Source organism: Neovison vison, chromosome 2 (assembly GCF_020171115.1).
Source record: "Neovison vison isolate M4711 chromosome 2, ASM_NN_V1, whole genome shotgun sequence".
NCBI lineage: Eukaryota > Metazoa > Chordata > Mammalia > Carnivora > Mustelidae > Neogale > Neogale vison.
Window position 1 is genome coordinate 204754721 of NC_058092.1, and position 13093 is coordinate 204767813.

General features: G+C 44.4%; 1 protein-coding gene across 1 annotated transcript; it reads right to left on the bottom strand.

Moving 5' to 3' along the window:
- Positions 1-229: 229 nt before the first annotated feature.
- On the bottom strand, positions 230-9360 carry ANKRD1 (ankyrin repeat domain 1). The gene is made up of 9 exons (XM_044240088.1): positions 9204-9360; positions 8324-8503; positions 7287-7424; positions 7051-7158; positions 5731-5829; positions 4237-4335; positions 3915-4013; positions 3680-3778; positions 230-1109 (listed from the first exon to the last, which is right to left on the bottom strand). The coding sequence occupies exons 1-9, from the start codon at positions 9342-9344 to the stop codon at positions 999-1001; spliced, it is 1074 nt and encodes a 357-aa protein (XP_044096023.1). The 5' UTR covers positions 9345-9360; the 3' UTR covers positions 230-998.
- Between the last annotated feature and the right edge of the window lie 3733 nt (positions 9361-13093).

Sequence of the window (13093 nt, forward strand, 5' to 3'; positions counted from 1 at the left end):
CAGAAATGCAGTCTGCCTCTCCCCACCCCCCACCCCTGCAACGAATGGGAGGGATCAGAAACTGCATTTTAGCAAGATCTTCAGGTGGTCTGCATACATGCTCAATACTGTGAGAGGTACTATTTTACAGGACATTTCCAATCCCCAAAACTTGGAAGACAAAAAACTCCATCTAAATGGCCTTTTTCACATGGTTCTTTCCCACCATACTCATAGAAGCACTTAGAAAGAGGTTTAGAATTTGCTTTTATTATGAATATAAAATAGACATACAACATAATATACATTTACACATTTACACTTTGCGGTCACTTTCATCTTTTTTCAGCAAATTCACTTCATCATGGCCCAGTGGCCTGCACCTGCCACGAACATGCCACTTACACTCACGACATTCTCTTCACCTTGGGACAACATGGTAAGGAATACCAGGCCCGGGCGTCTGACGGCTTGGCTTTACCGTCCTCCTCACAGAATCCCTCTCATTCTACAGTTTCTCCTCCTGTCTCTACACGCCTCCCAGTGCCCCAAACTTCAGTATTAAAAATTCGGGAGAAAAGAAGACTGTAATAATCACCCTTGTCCTTTAAAAAAAAAAAAAACACCTTGAAATATCGTCCACCAATGAGGTGCACATGATTAGGCACGAGCAGCATTGCTCGTTAACATGGTTTAAGAGCAAATCTACGGGGAGGCTCTGAAGTGTTATATACAAATGAAGCTTTGCTCACCAAGTGGGTCATCGTGAAGGATCAGAATTTCCAGTGGCATCACAGTAAATAAATAAATAAATAAACGGAAATAAATTAAAATAAATAGAGTGAGATTCACTAAGGGAAATTCCCCTAACTATATGCCTGTGCTTTCTCCAGACTTCACTGGGTGCAGCTGTACAACAGGTGGATAAGAGCGGGGTGTTAGGACTAGTTGCTCTTCCTTGGGACCTTGCCTTCAAAATGCCGAGGAAGAACAACGGGATGCGAGCGGCGCCATTTCCCTCAGAAGGAAGCTATGCGAGAGGTTTTGTAGGAGTTCTCCTTCAGGCTGTCAAATATCGCTTTGGTTCCATTCTGCCAGTGCAGGACCAGATCCATTGGGGTCTTCCCAGCCTAATCAAAATGCAGGAGGAAATATGACTTTCAGATGGAAGGCATCTATAAATTCTACACATCCTCTGTGTGTGTGTGTGTGTGTGTGTGTGTTTAATGAGGTAATGGATAGGTCTATGTTGTTGACCTGTTTTACGCTTTCCACTATGAGTGATTTGCAGTTTATATTCAAATCAGCCCTTCAGTGTTTCTCACAGGAATTCTTTATGGCATTTCAGATGAGCAATGTTTGGGGGTTTTGTTGCTGATTTTTGTTCTGCCTGCCCTGTGGGACTGCCCCAGGTATTAAAAAAAAAAAAAAAAATTCAATCCCCAGTTCCTAGACAGTAAATGGGAAGGGCATTCCAAGTCACTTTGAAATTTTAAAAATGCCTCTCTATATATCCAGTATCCTGTAGAAGAGGCCTGGGGAGAAAGTGGTCAAGAACCAGTTCCTATCAATTTGGAAAATGATTCCTGATAAAACATGATGGTAAGCGAGCTATTTGGACACCTTGGCGAAGTCCTCAGGTGCTGTGCAGAACTATTACTGCTCCGAGAGGGCTAGTTTTCAACTGGGATCTCCTGGGAAATTTCCTTTTTCTTGGGGGGACATCAACAACGTGTAAATAATTTTTGAGACCAAAATGCTTTTCCACTTATGCGTAGGTCTCCAGACAATTACAAAAATGCATACCATGTCACCTCTCAATTCTTGTCTTTAAATATGAGAAGTCTTAAAATTTCCCACCCCTGTTCTTTTGGAAGTCTCTTTAACTCAGAGACTGTGAACTGGCAGCTTTAAGATGCAAATCAGTCTAGAGACCTCTTTTGTTTGGGCCCAGACAGAACTCAGATTTCTTAAAAGTTGGAATTAATTGGCAACAGTCGGAAATTAGGAGATTTCCCAACTGAATCCGTGAACTCTCTGAGAAAATCAGAAGAGTTGGCCAGCGTGATACCTAGGACTTCACAGAGCAACAATGGACTGGGGTGGGGAGGAGCCACCACCTTTAAAAGTTATGTGCACAGACCCCCTGCAGCCAACATTTATGTAATTTAGGTGATCTGCCTGGCCCCTGTGCTTATTTGAAGTAGTGGCCCTGTAACCCTCAGTTTGGAACTCCCCACCTCTGTAGCATGTTCCTTGAGAAACACTCATTGGTACACATGGTGACAGAGCTTTGGACAACAGAATAATGTACTGTGTGTTGTTTCCAGTCCCCCTCAAGATGGTGTCCAGTGGCTTTGTGGTCTTTTGGGGAATATCCGGCCATTGGATCAATGACATTAATAGTTCTAGGACACTTATGTTGGACTCTAACTGATAACTCAAAGCCATGAGCCCCATTGGTATATTTTGGGCTATTCTTCCATGAATTCCTTTACCTCATCTCTATTAGAATTTATCTCCTGATTTTCTGGCTACTTACAGAGTCTCCCCCAAATCTGTAGGCTAGTTCTCTGGGCTGGTAATGTCTTACTGCCTAAAAATAATTGTCAGAGTTTCTGCAGTTTTGGAGATTTCATTAAATCTACTTTTTCCCGCTAATTTATTTAAATTATTAGATAAGACCAATCCCAATATGAAGGATGAGGGGATCCTACTATTAACACTTTCCCATCCAAGCAGCCTCGGTTTATTGCTTCTATCCTTTGTTCCTAACACCAAGACAGTTTTGAGGGTTTTTTTTTTATGATAAAATATTCCTCTCAGTCTCATAGTAACACAATAAGGGGAAGAAATTATTCACAATAGAAGATGACTGGGGTTTTCCTTCTTTGTGAAGTGATTCTCTACCAAATCTTTCCAATTATTTCTTTGGTAATTTCTATCCATTCCTCCCAGTGATATTTTTAAAGCTTATATTAGATGATGTTTGTCTGGGAATTGGGACCATGAGGAAAAGTTGGCTCTCTTCCCTGGCTTGCAGATGAAGCTAAATTAACACGTACTTGTAGAAGGGACTTATATGAGCATTTTCAGGGCCTAAATATAGGAAATTATTTTGAGGGATATGCAGATAAACCACAGTGGAGAATGGATAGAAATTATCTCAAAAAATATAGGCAAAAGCATGGCTAACCCTGGAAGAAAGTGGTAGCATGTCCTGCTGTTGTAAGGAGGGGAGGACTACTCCGAATTACTCGGATTCGATATTGATTAATTTCAGTTCATTGGCTCTTGGCCCCATTGACTGCTGTGGAATTTAATCCTTTCAGGAATGGTGCCTGTCTTTATTCCTGACAACCCCAGGCCTTGCTCAGCCACGGGTGTCCAGGGAATACAGTGCTTAGGTTTGTGAAGGTGAGCAATTTGACCGTCTCATATTTTCAAGAGGAAATCTTAAAAAGAATCGCCGGACACTGTGATTGTGTCATGATGGCTCCACCCATCTCTGACCAGGTGACCCGAGTCCTTGCCAAGGACTAGCAATGTCATTAGGGGAATAGACAGGGGCATTTAAAGCATCACAAGACCACCCCCCAACCCTGAAATCCTACCACTATGGGGCCGTTTTCAAGTAGAGCAGATAGGCTTTCATGCATCAGAAAGCCCACAAGCGGGGCTGCTTGTTTCGGGTACTTACACAATTCTTGATGTTGAGGTCGGCCCCGTACATAATCAGGAGTCTGATCATTTTGTAACGGTTCAGCCTCACAGCGTCATGCAGAGGGGTATCTCCTTCCTAGAGAAGCAGAGACCACAGGCTAAAGTGGGGCCTGAGGCCAGGAAGTGGGTCCCACAAGAGCCCAGGCTTGGGGAGTGATTCCAGATAAGTGAGGCTGGAGCTGCTGGAGGTGGAACTTGGCCCAGGGACTCACTCGGTCTTTGGCGTTGAGGTCAGCCTCACAGGCGATGAGATGCTCTGCGCACTCGTAATGGCCAGTCCTCACGGCTACGTGCAGCGCTGTGCTGAGCAACTGGGAAATTAAAGAATGTGACTGATTTGCGGGGCTCAGGGACAGAGGTTGTCCCAGACCCCCAAGGCATGTGCGAGGGGGACAACTGGCCACTATGGTGCCCCACACAGCATAAGCTTCCCGCTGACCCAAACGGTGAGGTGGCTTTGGGAGAGGAAGGGGGAGGGGAGAGGAGGGGGGAGGGGAGAGGGGCCCAGGAATGGGGGAGGGGGGAAATAAATACCTTATCCCGAGCGCTGATTTTTGCTCCTTTATTCAGTAGCAATTTTAAGACATCGAGGTTTCCTCCACGGCTTGCCCAATGGAGGGCTGTAGATTCAAGCTATACCAGAAGGTAAAAGGACATGAGTTAATGTAAAGAACTGGTCCGAGGAGTTAATACTTGGTTTCTGAGACCCGGGAACACCAGACTGGCTAAAGCATCCATGGTAGCAGTGGGCTGTCCCCCTCTGGATTACGACTACAATGACTGAGAACTACAGTTTATTGAGAATTTCAGCATGCCGACAAGGTGCTGTGCACTTTTGATGGACGGGTCCTCCCAGCAACGTTATGAGGTAAGTGTGACCGCCCTCATTTGGCAGATGAGAAAAACAAGTCTCCAAAATAGTCAAGTTTCTTGCCCAGGGAAGAACAGCTAGTAAGTATCAGAATAGATATCCAAACCCACATCTGCCTGGAACTTTTAGCCACTTTTGCCAAATATACTCAGAAGTTCTAGAGAAACGCATTTTAAAATTCTGGCAGAATAAAAGTACTCCCTTCCAAGAGATTTTAATCTGGATCTTCCCCCTCTTTCTGTGTCCCTGTGCTTTTTTCCTCATCTCTTGTTGGTTCTGTGCTGTCATTTATGCCAACACAACCAGTGTCCCTCAAGTGTCCCCACTCAAGGTCATCACACACTGCCCTGACTCTTGGGAGATGCCCTCTTCCCCTCTCTGACATGTTCCTGGCCTTCCAAATCATGCATTCATGAATGTTAGTGTCTTTTCATGCAAACTTTTTTTTTTTTAATTGCTTTCCTATGTGTTTGTCTTCAGGGTTCAATGTTGTTCAAATTCTTTGGACTTTTTTTAATATCCTTCTTCCACTTTGCTATAAAGTCAAATTGAGCTGCATTTAAATGAATAAAGCATTTTCCCAGCCCAATCTTCAGTCCATACAATATGCTGTGTGCTGGTCTTTGTAGAACTCACAGTAGTTGAATTCTTGAAGTCTGAATAGCAGCTACTTTCCATGGATGCAGTTCATTCCGTATGCAGTTTAGCCCCTGATCTCACTGATGGCATCTATCATACAAGGTGTACAGCTAGAGAATTCTGACACATCGCTGGCTGCCAAGGGGCCACGAGCAGACTGTCGTGTATAGTGGAAGGACAGGGACACTGAGAGGCAAGTGCTGACTGTATTACTTCTCAGTAATGCTACTGACTTGATACTGACCCAACTCTCTGATGGGGATATTGAATTGCATGCAGTGGCTTTCACTTCCTTCTTTTCCCTGGAACACTTGTCTCCTCTTCAGTATGTATGGAAAATACTTTCCACATGACCTAGCCCCCTCTCCCAACTTCCTTTTGTATGGAGAAATGAGCTTTTGCCTGGTTTTCTCAGATCAGTTTTCAATCCAATCAGCCTCATTTTTCATCATAGCTTTTCTCAAGCTTCATACGGATTCCTTATTTTGGCTCATTTCCAAACAAAGAAATATATTTACCATATCACGGAATTCGATCTGAGCTCCAGCTTCCATTAACTTCTCCACAATTGCCAAATGTCCTTCTAAGCATGCTCTGTGAAGAGCCGTCCGTTTATACTGTCAGAAGAGAGATTTAAAAAGAGAGAGATAGCGATGCATATAAAAATGAGCAGAAATCCTTTCTAAGAGGTAGGAAGCTGAGGACTCCTACAACCTCACTGATAGAAACTCGAGTACTTCTTTTTGAATTAGAAATGTCAAATTCACGAAAATTTCAGAACTAGAACAGTGATCCTGCAACTGAGGCTTGAGTTTCCTGCAGGTACATTTCTAAGTGCTCAGTGGTCTACATGGAGGGATGTGAACTTCAAGCTCACAACTACCTCAATGCTGACATTTCCCTTTCTTGAATTTTGTGCCTTCATTGTTTGTGTAGAATTTGCCATGCAGACCAGAAGGTTTTCTCCCATCTGGGACCGTTGCTGGGTTGAATATCAAAAAGTATTCAATTCTTCTTTAAGAGAATGGGGGACTTATTTTTAGTTCAACTTCAGAAATGATTCTCCATTCAGTTCAGGGGGGAAAGGATACAAAAAGGATTAGTGCTTCTGGTAAAAAGACTTCATATTAATGGGTTGACTATTTGGCCTAGAACAACTGTTGCCATTGTTCACTCCAGTGTCCTCTATTTACAGACAAGGAAACAGAGGTCTAGGAAATGCAAAGTAGCTGCTAAAATCAAATAGTCACATAATGATAGAGTCAGCACTTGAACTCAAGTCACAGAGTCCCTGAGTAGTGGTGATGTGTTTAGGTCCAATCAAGGATGATGCTACTGGGACACCTGGGTGGCTCAGTCGGTTAAGCATCTCCTTTCAGCTCAGGTCATGATCCCGGGGTCCTGGGATCAAACCCTGCACCATGCTCCCTGCTCAGCTCCTCCCCCTGTTTGTGCTTACCCTCACTCTCTCTGTCTCTAATAAATAAAATCTTTTTTTTTTTCTTTTAAAGGATGATGCTATTGTGTGTCTGTCTAAAAGGGACTTGTGGGTCCTGCCTTATTAAAAGTCTACCCCAAGAACATGAAAAGCTAAAGACAAACTAAAAAGTCAGCTGGAAGAATATGAGAGTGCAAAAAATGCTGCAATTCTCAGCACGAATCCAGCCTCTTCGTTCTGGACCGCTGCACTACCCTAATATGCTGGTGGCATCTGGGACAACAGCTGGAGAGACTGTTCCAGGTGGAGTGCTTGTTGGCACCGTGTTAGCAAGGCAGAAGTTAAGCAGAAGCAGCACAAAATGAATGAGCTGGATTTTGCAGCGCTTTGTAGAAGTTACCTCATCACAGACATCTGGATTGTTCTTGTCCGACAAGAATTTTTCTACTACTGGCAGTTTATTCTCCAGGGCAGCCTTCAGGAACCTCGGCACATCCACAGGTTCCGTCTAAAGCCAAGAGCAAAGTGCAGGAGTTACTGTGAGCTTTCTGACATCCAATCAAACCCTCCACAGATATTTACTCCCCAGCAGCCTAATGCCAGACATGTAATACGAGCAAAGCAAACCATCCTTACAATGATTTCAGGTTCAGGTTCCTTTATAGCTGGGACTTTAGTCTTCTTGTATTTTTTCCTTTTCTTCAGCTGAATGATGACTTCAAGGTCTTCTAAATTTTCAAGCTTTGATCTTTGTTCTAGTTTTTTCTTCTTGAGCTAAAAAAAGAAATCCATATTTCAAAACATGGTGACCAGCATTCTGGTTGTGTCTAAACAAAATCTGCAAGGTCTGTGATAAGTATGGGGGGAAACAGCTGGAGCAAAACAGTAAAAAAAAGTAAAAAACAAAAAACAAAAAAGAAAAGCAATAACAGCCTTTAAAACTAATCATTGACTTTGACTTAGTGACTTCTTATTCAAGAATTTTGGGCGTCTACATTTTCATCTTCACTTCCCTTGCCTGTAGCATCAGCTTTTGACTCATTGGAGTTAGGATGTAGTCTGTAACTGAGCATCGAGTCATCATTTCCATAAACAAACCCTGGATTTCTGCCGAATTTTTTTATTTAACTCAAAAGAATCCAACGATAAGGGTTAAGTTCTGAAATATCAATGCCAGTCTCTTTCAGGCAGCCTACAGAGCAGGGCTCATGAAGCAGGCTTTCCGGAGACTACTGCTAACTAAGTCATGTTTTATTTGCAATTAGTAAGGAATGAAAATTCACACGGCACCACGGATTGTCAGCACAGATAATGAACACAGCCAAAGCCATGTGATTGAGAAAAAGTCTCTCTTGCCTTGGATTAACTAGACAGTGTATGACATCAGAAATTCACTGGTCATGTTTCTCTTTCCAAGTCTTTAAATCAGAACATAGTCCTAGAACCTTCAATCATTGATTCAGAATCCAGAAGTCATTGTCTTGCTACAGAATTAGTTCCTACAACCTGTCCTATAGAAGTTGTCTCTTTATGGGTTTGAATTTGGCAAAGAAACACCTTTGGAGTGGTTGCATTTATTTTGTTTCCTCCCTTTTCTCCTTCCTGCCTGGCATCTCCTTCTCTCACCCCATCCCTGACTTCCCACACTAGTGGATTCCAAGAAAGGGCCTTACCTCCGCCTCTCGCTCTTTCTCAATTTTCCACTGTTGCTCCCCCAGGCTCAGGGAGTGGGCTGGAAGTGTCTTCAGGTCCTCTTGCTTCTCTAAAGTAACAGCAGCTTCATACTGCCCATCTCTGAAATCCTCAGGTAGGAACTCCCCAGTCTCCTCACTGCCATTCTTCTTCCCTGTGACCTAGGAGGAAAGAAAATTGTAGGTCAGAAGTAGCAGGGCCTGTCCTGGGATCATTCTCCAGAGACGATGCTGCAGGGGGGCCCTGGTCCTCCGTGCCTGATGATAGCCACCTCCGTGGGCTGTGCTCTCAGATCCCAGGCTGGGACACGTTGCTGCTGCTGCTGCTGCTGCTGCTGCTGCTGCTGCTGCTGCTGCTGCTGCGGGAGACCAGGAAGGCCATCAGACGATGGTCCTCCTCTCTTGGTAAAGCAAGGCTGAGTTTAGGCTGATACATTTAAATGCACTTTTAATCCACCTAATCACACTTCACCTAAGAAAACTACAACCCCTCCGTGATTATTTAAAATTCTTCCATTTCGGGTACTTTTGACTGACTCTTGGCCTTGAGTCGTGTAAGTTTCCAGACATCTATTCTTGCCATAGAACTTCTTCCCTAAGGCATCCTCATAACTACCTGTGAATCCACGCTTTCGTAAGAAAACCAAAGGAGAAGATAATAAATAGGAAAAACAGAGAACATTCATGACGGCCAGATTTGTTTTCCCAGTTTCACTTATTTCATCACTTAGGCCAACCCTGCTCTGTGGACGACATCAGAGTACCTGTGCATTATGCCTGAGGAAGAAGGACATTTCGGGGTTCATATAAAAACCAAGACTACACTGGTTTTCACGGCGAGACAGCAACGTGTCTTACGTACCAACTCTTCCACTTTCATCACCATCATGTCAGCCTGAGGTTGGTTCGTCTGCCTGTTTGCTGCTGTGGAACGAGAACCTCGAGTCCCTGCGGAGCCCCTCCACACCGGTCGCCTTATATAGTGAGGGCCGGGTGAGGTCATCTCCCAACCTGGGAACCCAAGTAACACCCCTGCCCCCACCCGCCGCCAACTCAGAGGCAGGTGAATTTTCATTCCAGACTCTGTGTCTGGGAAGCAGAGGAGGGAGGGGCTGCCAAGTAACCCCCCTGAATGTGTGAATCAGGAAGAAATGTGAGAGGGCCATTCCTTGGGCGGTGACCACACCGCTCAGCAATGCAAGTCATCCTATTTATCAAGAAGCCAGGGGACAGCTGTCTGTTGATGCCGCACCACAGGCTGCTCCTTTTCCTTCTTTGCCAGCTTTCATATGACTAACCCTATCAAGAAAATGTAAATACCCTGCATAGCATACTGCCAGTAATATCTTGCTGATAACCAGACTTATCAACACTTCACTTGGGGGAAGTGTTGCTTTAGGACATCCTATTCCTATCGGTAAACAGTCTGAGAGGAAAGGATCCGGGTCCTAATGACCCTTGTCTATATCGGTTTGGAATTCTCTGGAGTGATGTCTAGGGCTAAAAAGGCCCCATGACATGCCACCTTACCCTCGTTATAAGAAACTGAAAGCATTCAGTAATGCACTTTTATTTTATGGTGTCACTGGCCATAATTAGCACATGACACGCTTCCTGTCATCTAAAAGGACATACTTACTGGGGCCTCTTTGATACAAATGGTCCCCACCAAGATTAGAGGAGATCAGTTATTTAGAAATGGCATGGTGTTGATTGGGTCATAGAGCCAAGGTTCTCAGAGGCTATCGCTAAAACACTCAGCTGTGCAAGCTTATAAAAAATGCAGATCTCCTGGGCCCACTCCGGGGCATTCTGAGTCCATTTATGGTGGGTCCTAGGAATCTGCATTTTTCAAAGCACTCAGAAAATTCTGATGCATAGAGGTTTGAGACACATTGCTAGAGGGGCAGAGGGCTTTGCTCTGGGGAGGGGTGAAGACTACCCCAGTTTCTGGTTTCTCATTCTGAGGTGTTAAATTATCTAAAAATATTTAGGACTTTTTTTTTTTTTAAGATTTTATTTATTTATTTGACAGAGAGAGATATCACAAGTAGAGAGGCAGGCAGAGAGAGAGGGAGAAGCGGGCTCCCCGCTGAGCAGAGAGCCCAATATGGGGGTCAATCCCAGGACCCTGAGACCATGACCTGAGCCAAAGGCTTAACCCATTGAGCCACCCAGGAGCTCCAATATTTAGGTCTTTTTATGGTTCAGGAAGAGACTAGGATTGTACCTTCAAAGCCATTTATAACCTTAGTTTTTTCAGTAAGAGAAACAAAGGGGAGAATGAGAGGGAGTATTTATGGAGGGGACTGTTAGGATGTTATGTTGAATTTATGTATCTGTAACCCCTCAAGACTACTCTGCCCCACCAACATGGCTGCCATCCTCTTCTCGCCTCAAACTGATCAGCTCCTGGACATCTTCTGGAACTGCCAGAATGAGACATTGACTACCTACACTGGCGGAGAAGAACCCTCCTAATAACTCCTTTATCTGTTCTGGTCTCCTACTGTTCTTTCCTAAAAAGGGTTTTACTTAAAACAAATTTCCTGGTGTTTTCTTTGAGGCAGACACAACTCTTAGGTCTTCCTTGGTTTTTCCATCCAAGTGAGAAATGGCCATTTTAGCTGTTCCTACCATTTCTCAGGACTTCTTGTTCCAGGCTTGACCCAAACCGAGAATAGGGTTAGGAGACATCTTTGGGGAAGGGTCACAGGTTAAGGATCTTGAATATAGAATCCCACCACCATCAGTGACCTGAAAGTTCAAGCAAGACCCACATGCTTTCATTTTACACAGAGGGTTGCAGCCCAGAAACAGTGAGTAACTTGCTGCAGATACACAGCAGGCTGGTGGATACTCGGTTGCAGAGTTTCGATTCCATCCAACAAAAGCTAAAGCTCACAGAGCACAGAGGAGATTTTCAAGGGCAAGCCCCAACCAAAACTGATAAAAGGCGCTCATTGTTTAGATCACCTCAAACAATGCAAGCAGAAGTGGGTGGAAGACAGCACATCAAGCTTTAATCTTCCCCTAGTCCCTGAGTTTTTCCTCTCAAACCTGACTGTTTCTGTACTGGACGCTCCAGGAAGTCTTTCTTTCTTTTCTTTTCTTTTTTTTTTTTTTTTTTTTTGAGACAGAGAGAGAGAGAGAGAGTGCCAAAGGGAAAAAAAGATGGAGAATCTTTCAAAATCTCGAGCAGACTCTATACCCAGCTTGATCTCACGACCCCAAAATCAAGACCTGAGTCAAAATCAAAAGTCAGCCCCCCCGACTGACTGAGCTCCCCAGGTGCCCCTCCAGGAAGTCTTGAAGGGAACTTTGCAGAGGGTGAGAGGGGAGAACAGTTCATGGAATGGGCTGAACTGAGAGTAAAGGAGCCAACCGGGCAGGTCAGCCATGATTGTCAGGTCAGCAAAATCCCTGCCCAGCCTCTCCGCACCCCTGTCCCCGTGTTGGGCCAGTAGGCATGACAACATAGGACACGGTCTGTTCTTCAAAAAGCGATTCTAGGTGCATTTGGCTCCCTGACAATGCATAAGACAAAATTGTATTTTCGAATCATTCTTGTTAAAATTGAGAACAGAACTTCTCAACTAGAGGGAAGTTCTGTCTCTTCTGTTTTTTTTGTTTTGTTTTGTTTTAAAAACTTCCCTCCTGTAAAAGCACTTCATGGGGGAAGTTCTGAAACATATATATTTGGCTGGATCTTACTCTCACACCAGGTACAACCCTGCCTTACCGAGATGAGTTCAGAGGAAAAAAGCTTCTCAGTGGTTCTACCATTCTTGACGCAGCGTCAGCCGTCTGTGGACAGAGCGAGCAGGCAAATGGTCCCTGAGTTTTATTGGCGTTACCTCATGAGCCTTTCACCCAATTTCCACAGCATGTCTGCATTTCGGTGGGACCAGAATTAGCACCCTGTTTCCAGCTGGAGAGAGTGAGAGGCAGAGGAACAGAGCCCCCGGCACTAACTGTTGTCACCCCAAGTTCCAAAGATGTGCCCAGACCCCACCCCGGGAATTATGCTGCAGCTCCGCTCCAAGGGCAATCTTGTCTTCCCACATTTGGGGAACTTGTACTTCACTGTACTTCTACTAAGATATTTCTCTTATTATATTTTCTTAAGTATGTAAGTAATCTGTGCGTGTCATTGTTAAAAAGACCCAGAATGTTGCTCATTTGCAATCTTACCAAGTGTTGATTTGATACTTGATTTTTTTTCACCCGGTTAACGTGCCTGAGCTCTCGTCTTCTACCAGCACAGACCAATCTATTTCATTATTTTAATCAACAGCATGGATTTCCACGTGTGGACAGACCATTGCTTATTTACCCACTCTCCCATTCGTGGACGTTTAGGCTGTTTTTTCGAAACAGGCCCCTTTATTTGCTCCAATCAAAGACATCTTATAGCGCATAACATTTGATTGTTATTAACACTCCGTGTCCTTAGAACACCCACCTCCATACTGAAAGGAATGACTCCAAGGACCGTAGCCAGATTCTGACTCAGAAGACACCTTGTTCCGCGGTTGTACTTACAATTGCTCATTTTGCCATCCCTCTTCATAACCTTCCCGGAGCCAGCAGCTACTCACCTCCCTTGGCTCAGAGAAGAGGCTGACTCTGCCTGACTAGGAATCCAAGTAGCCTTACGGCCAAGCCATGGCTCAGTTTACACACTTGAAAATGCCAAAGGCAGGTCATAAAATGAAGCAAAGAAGGTTCAAGGTTGTTTCCCCACCCCCA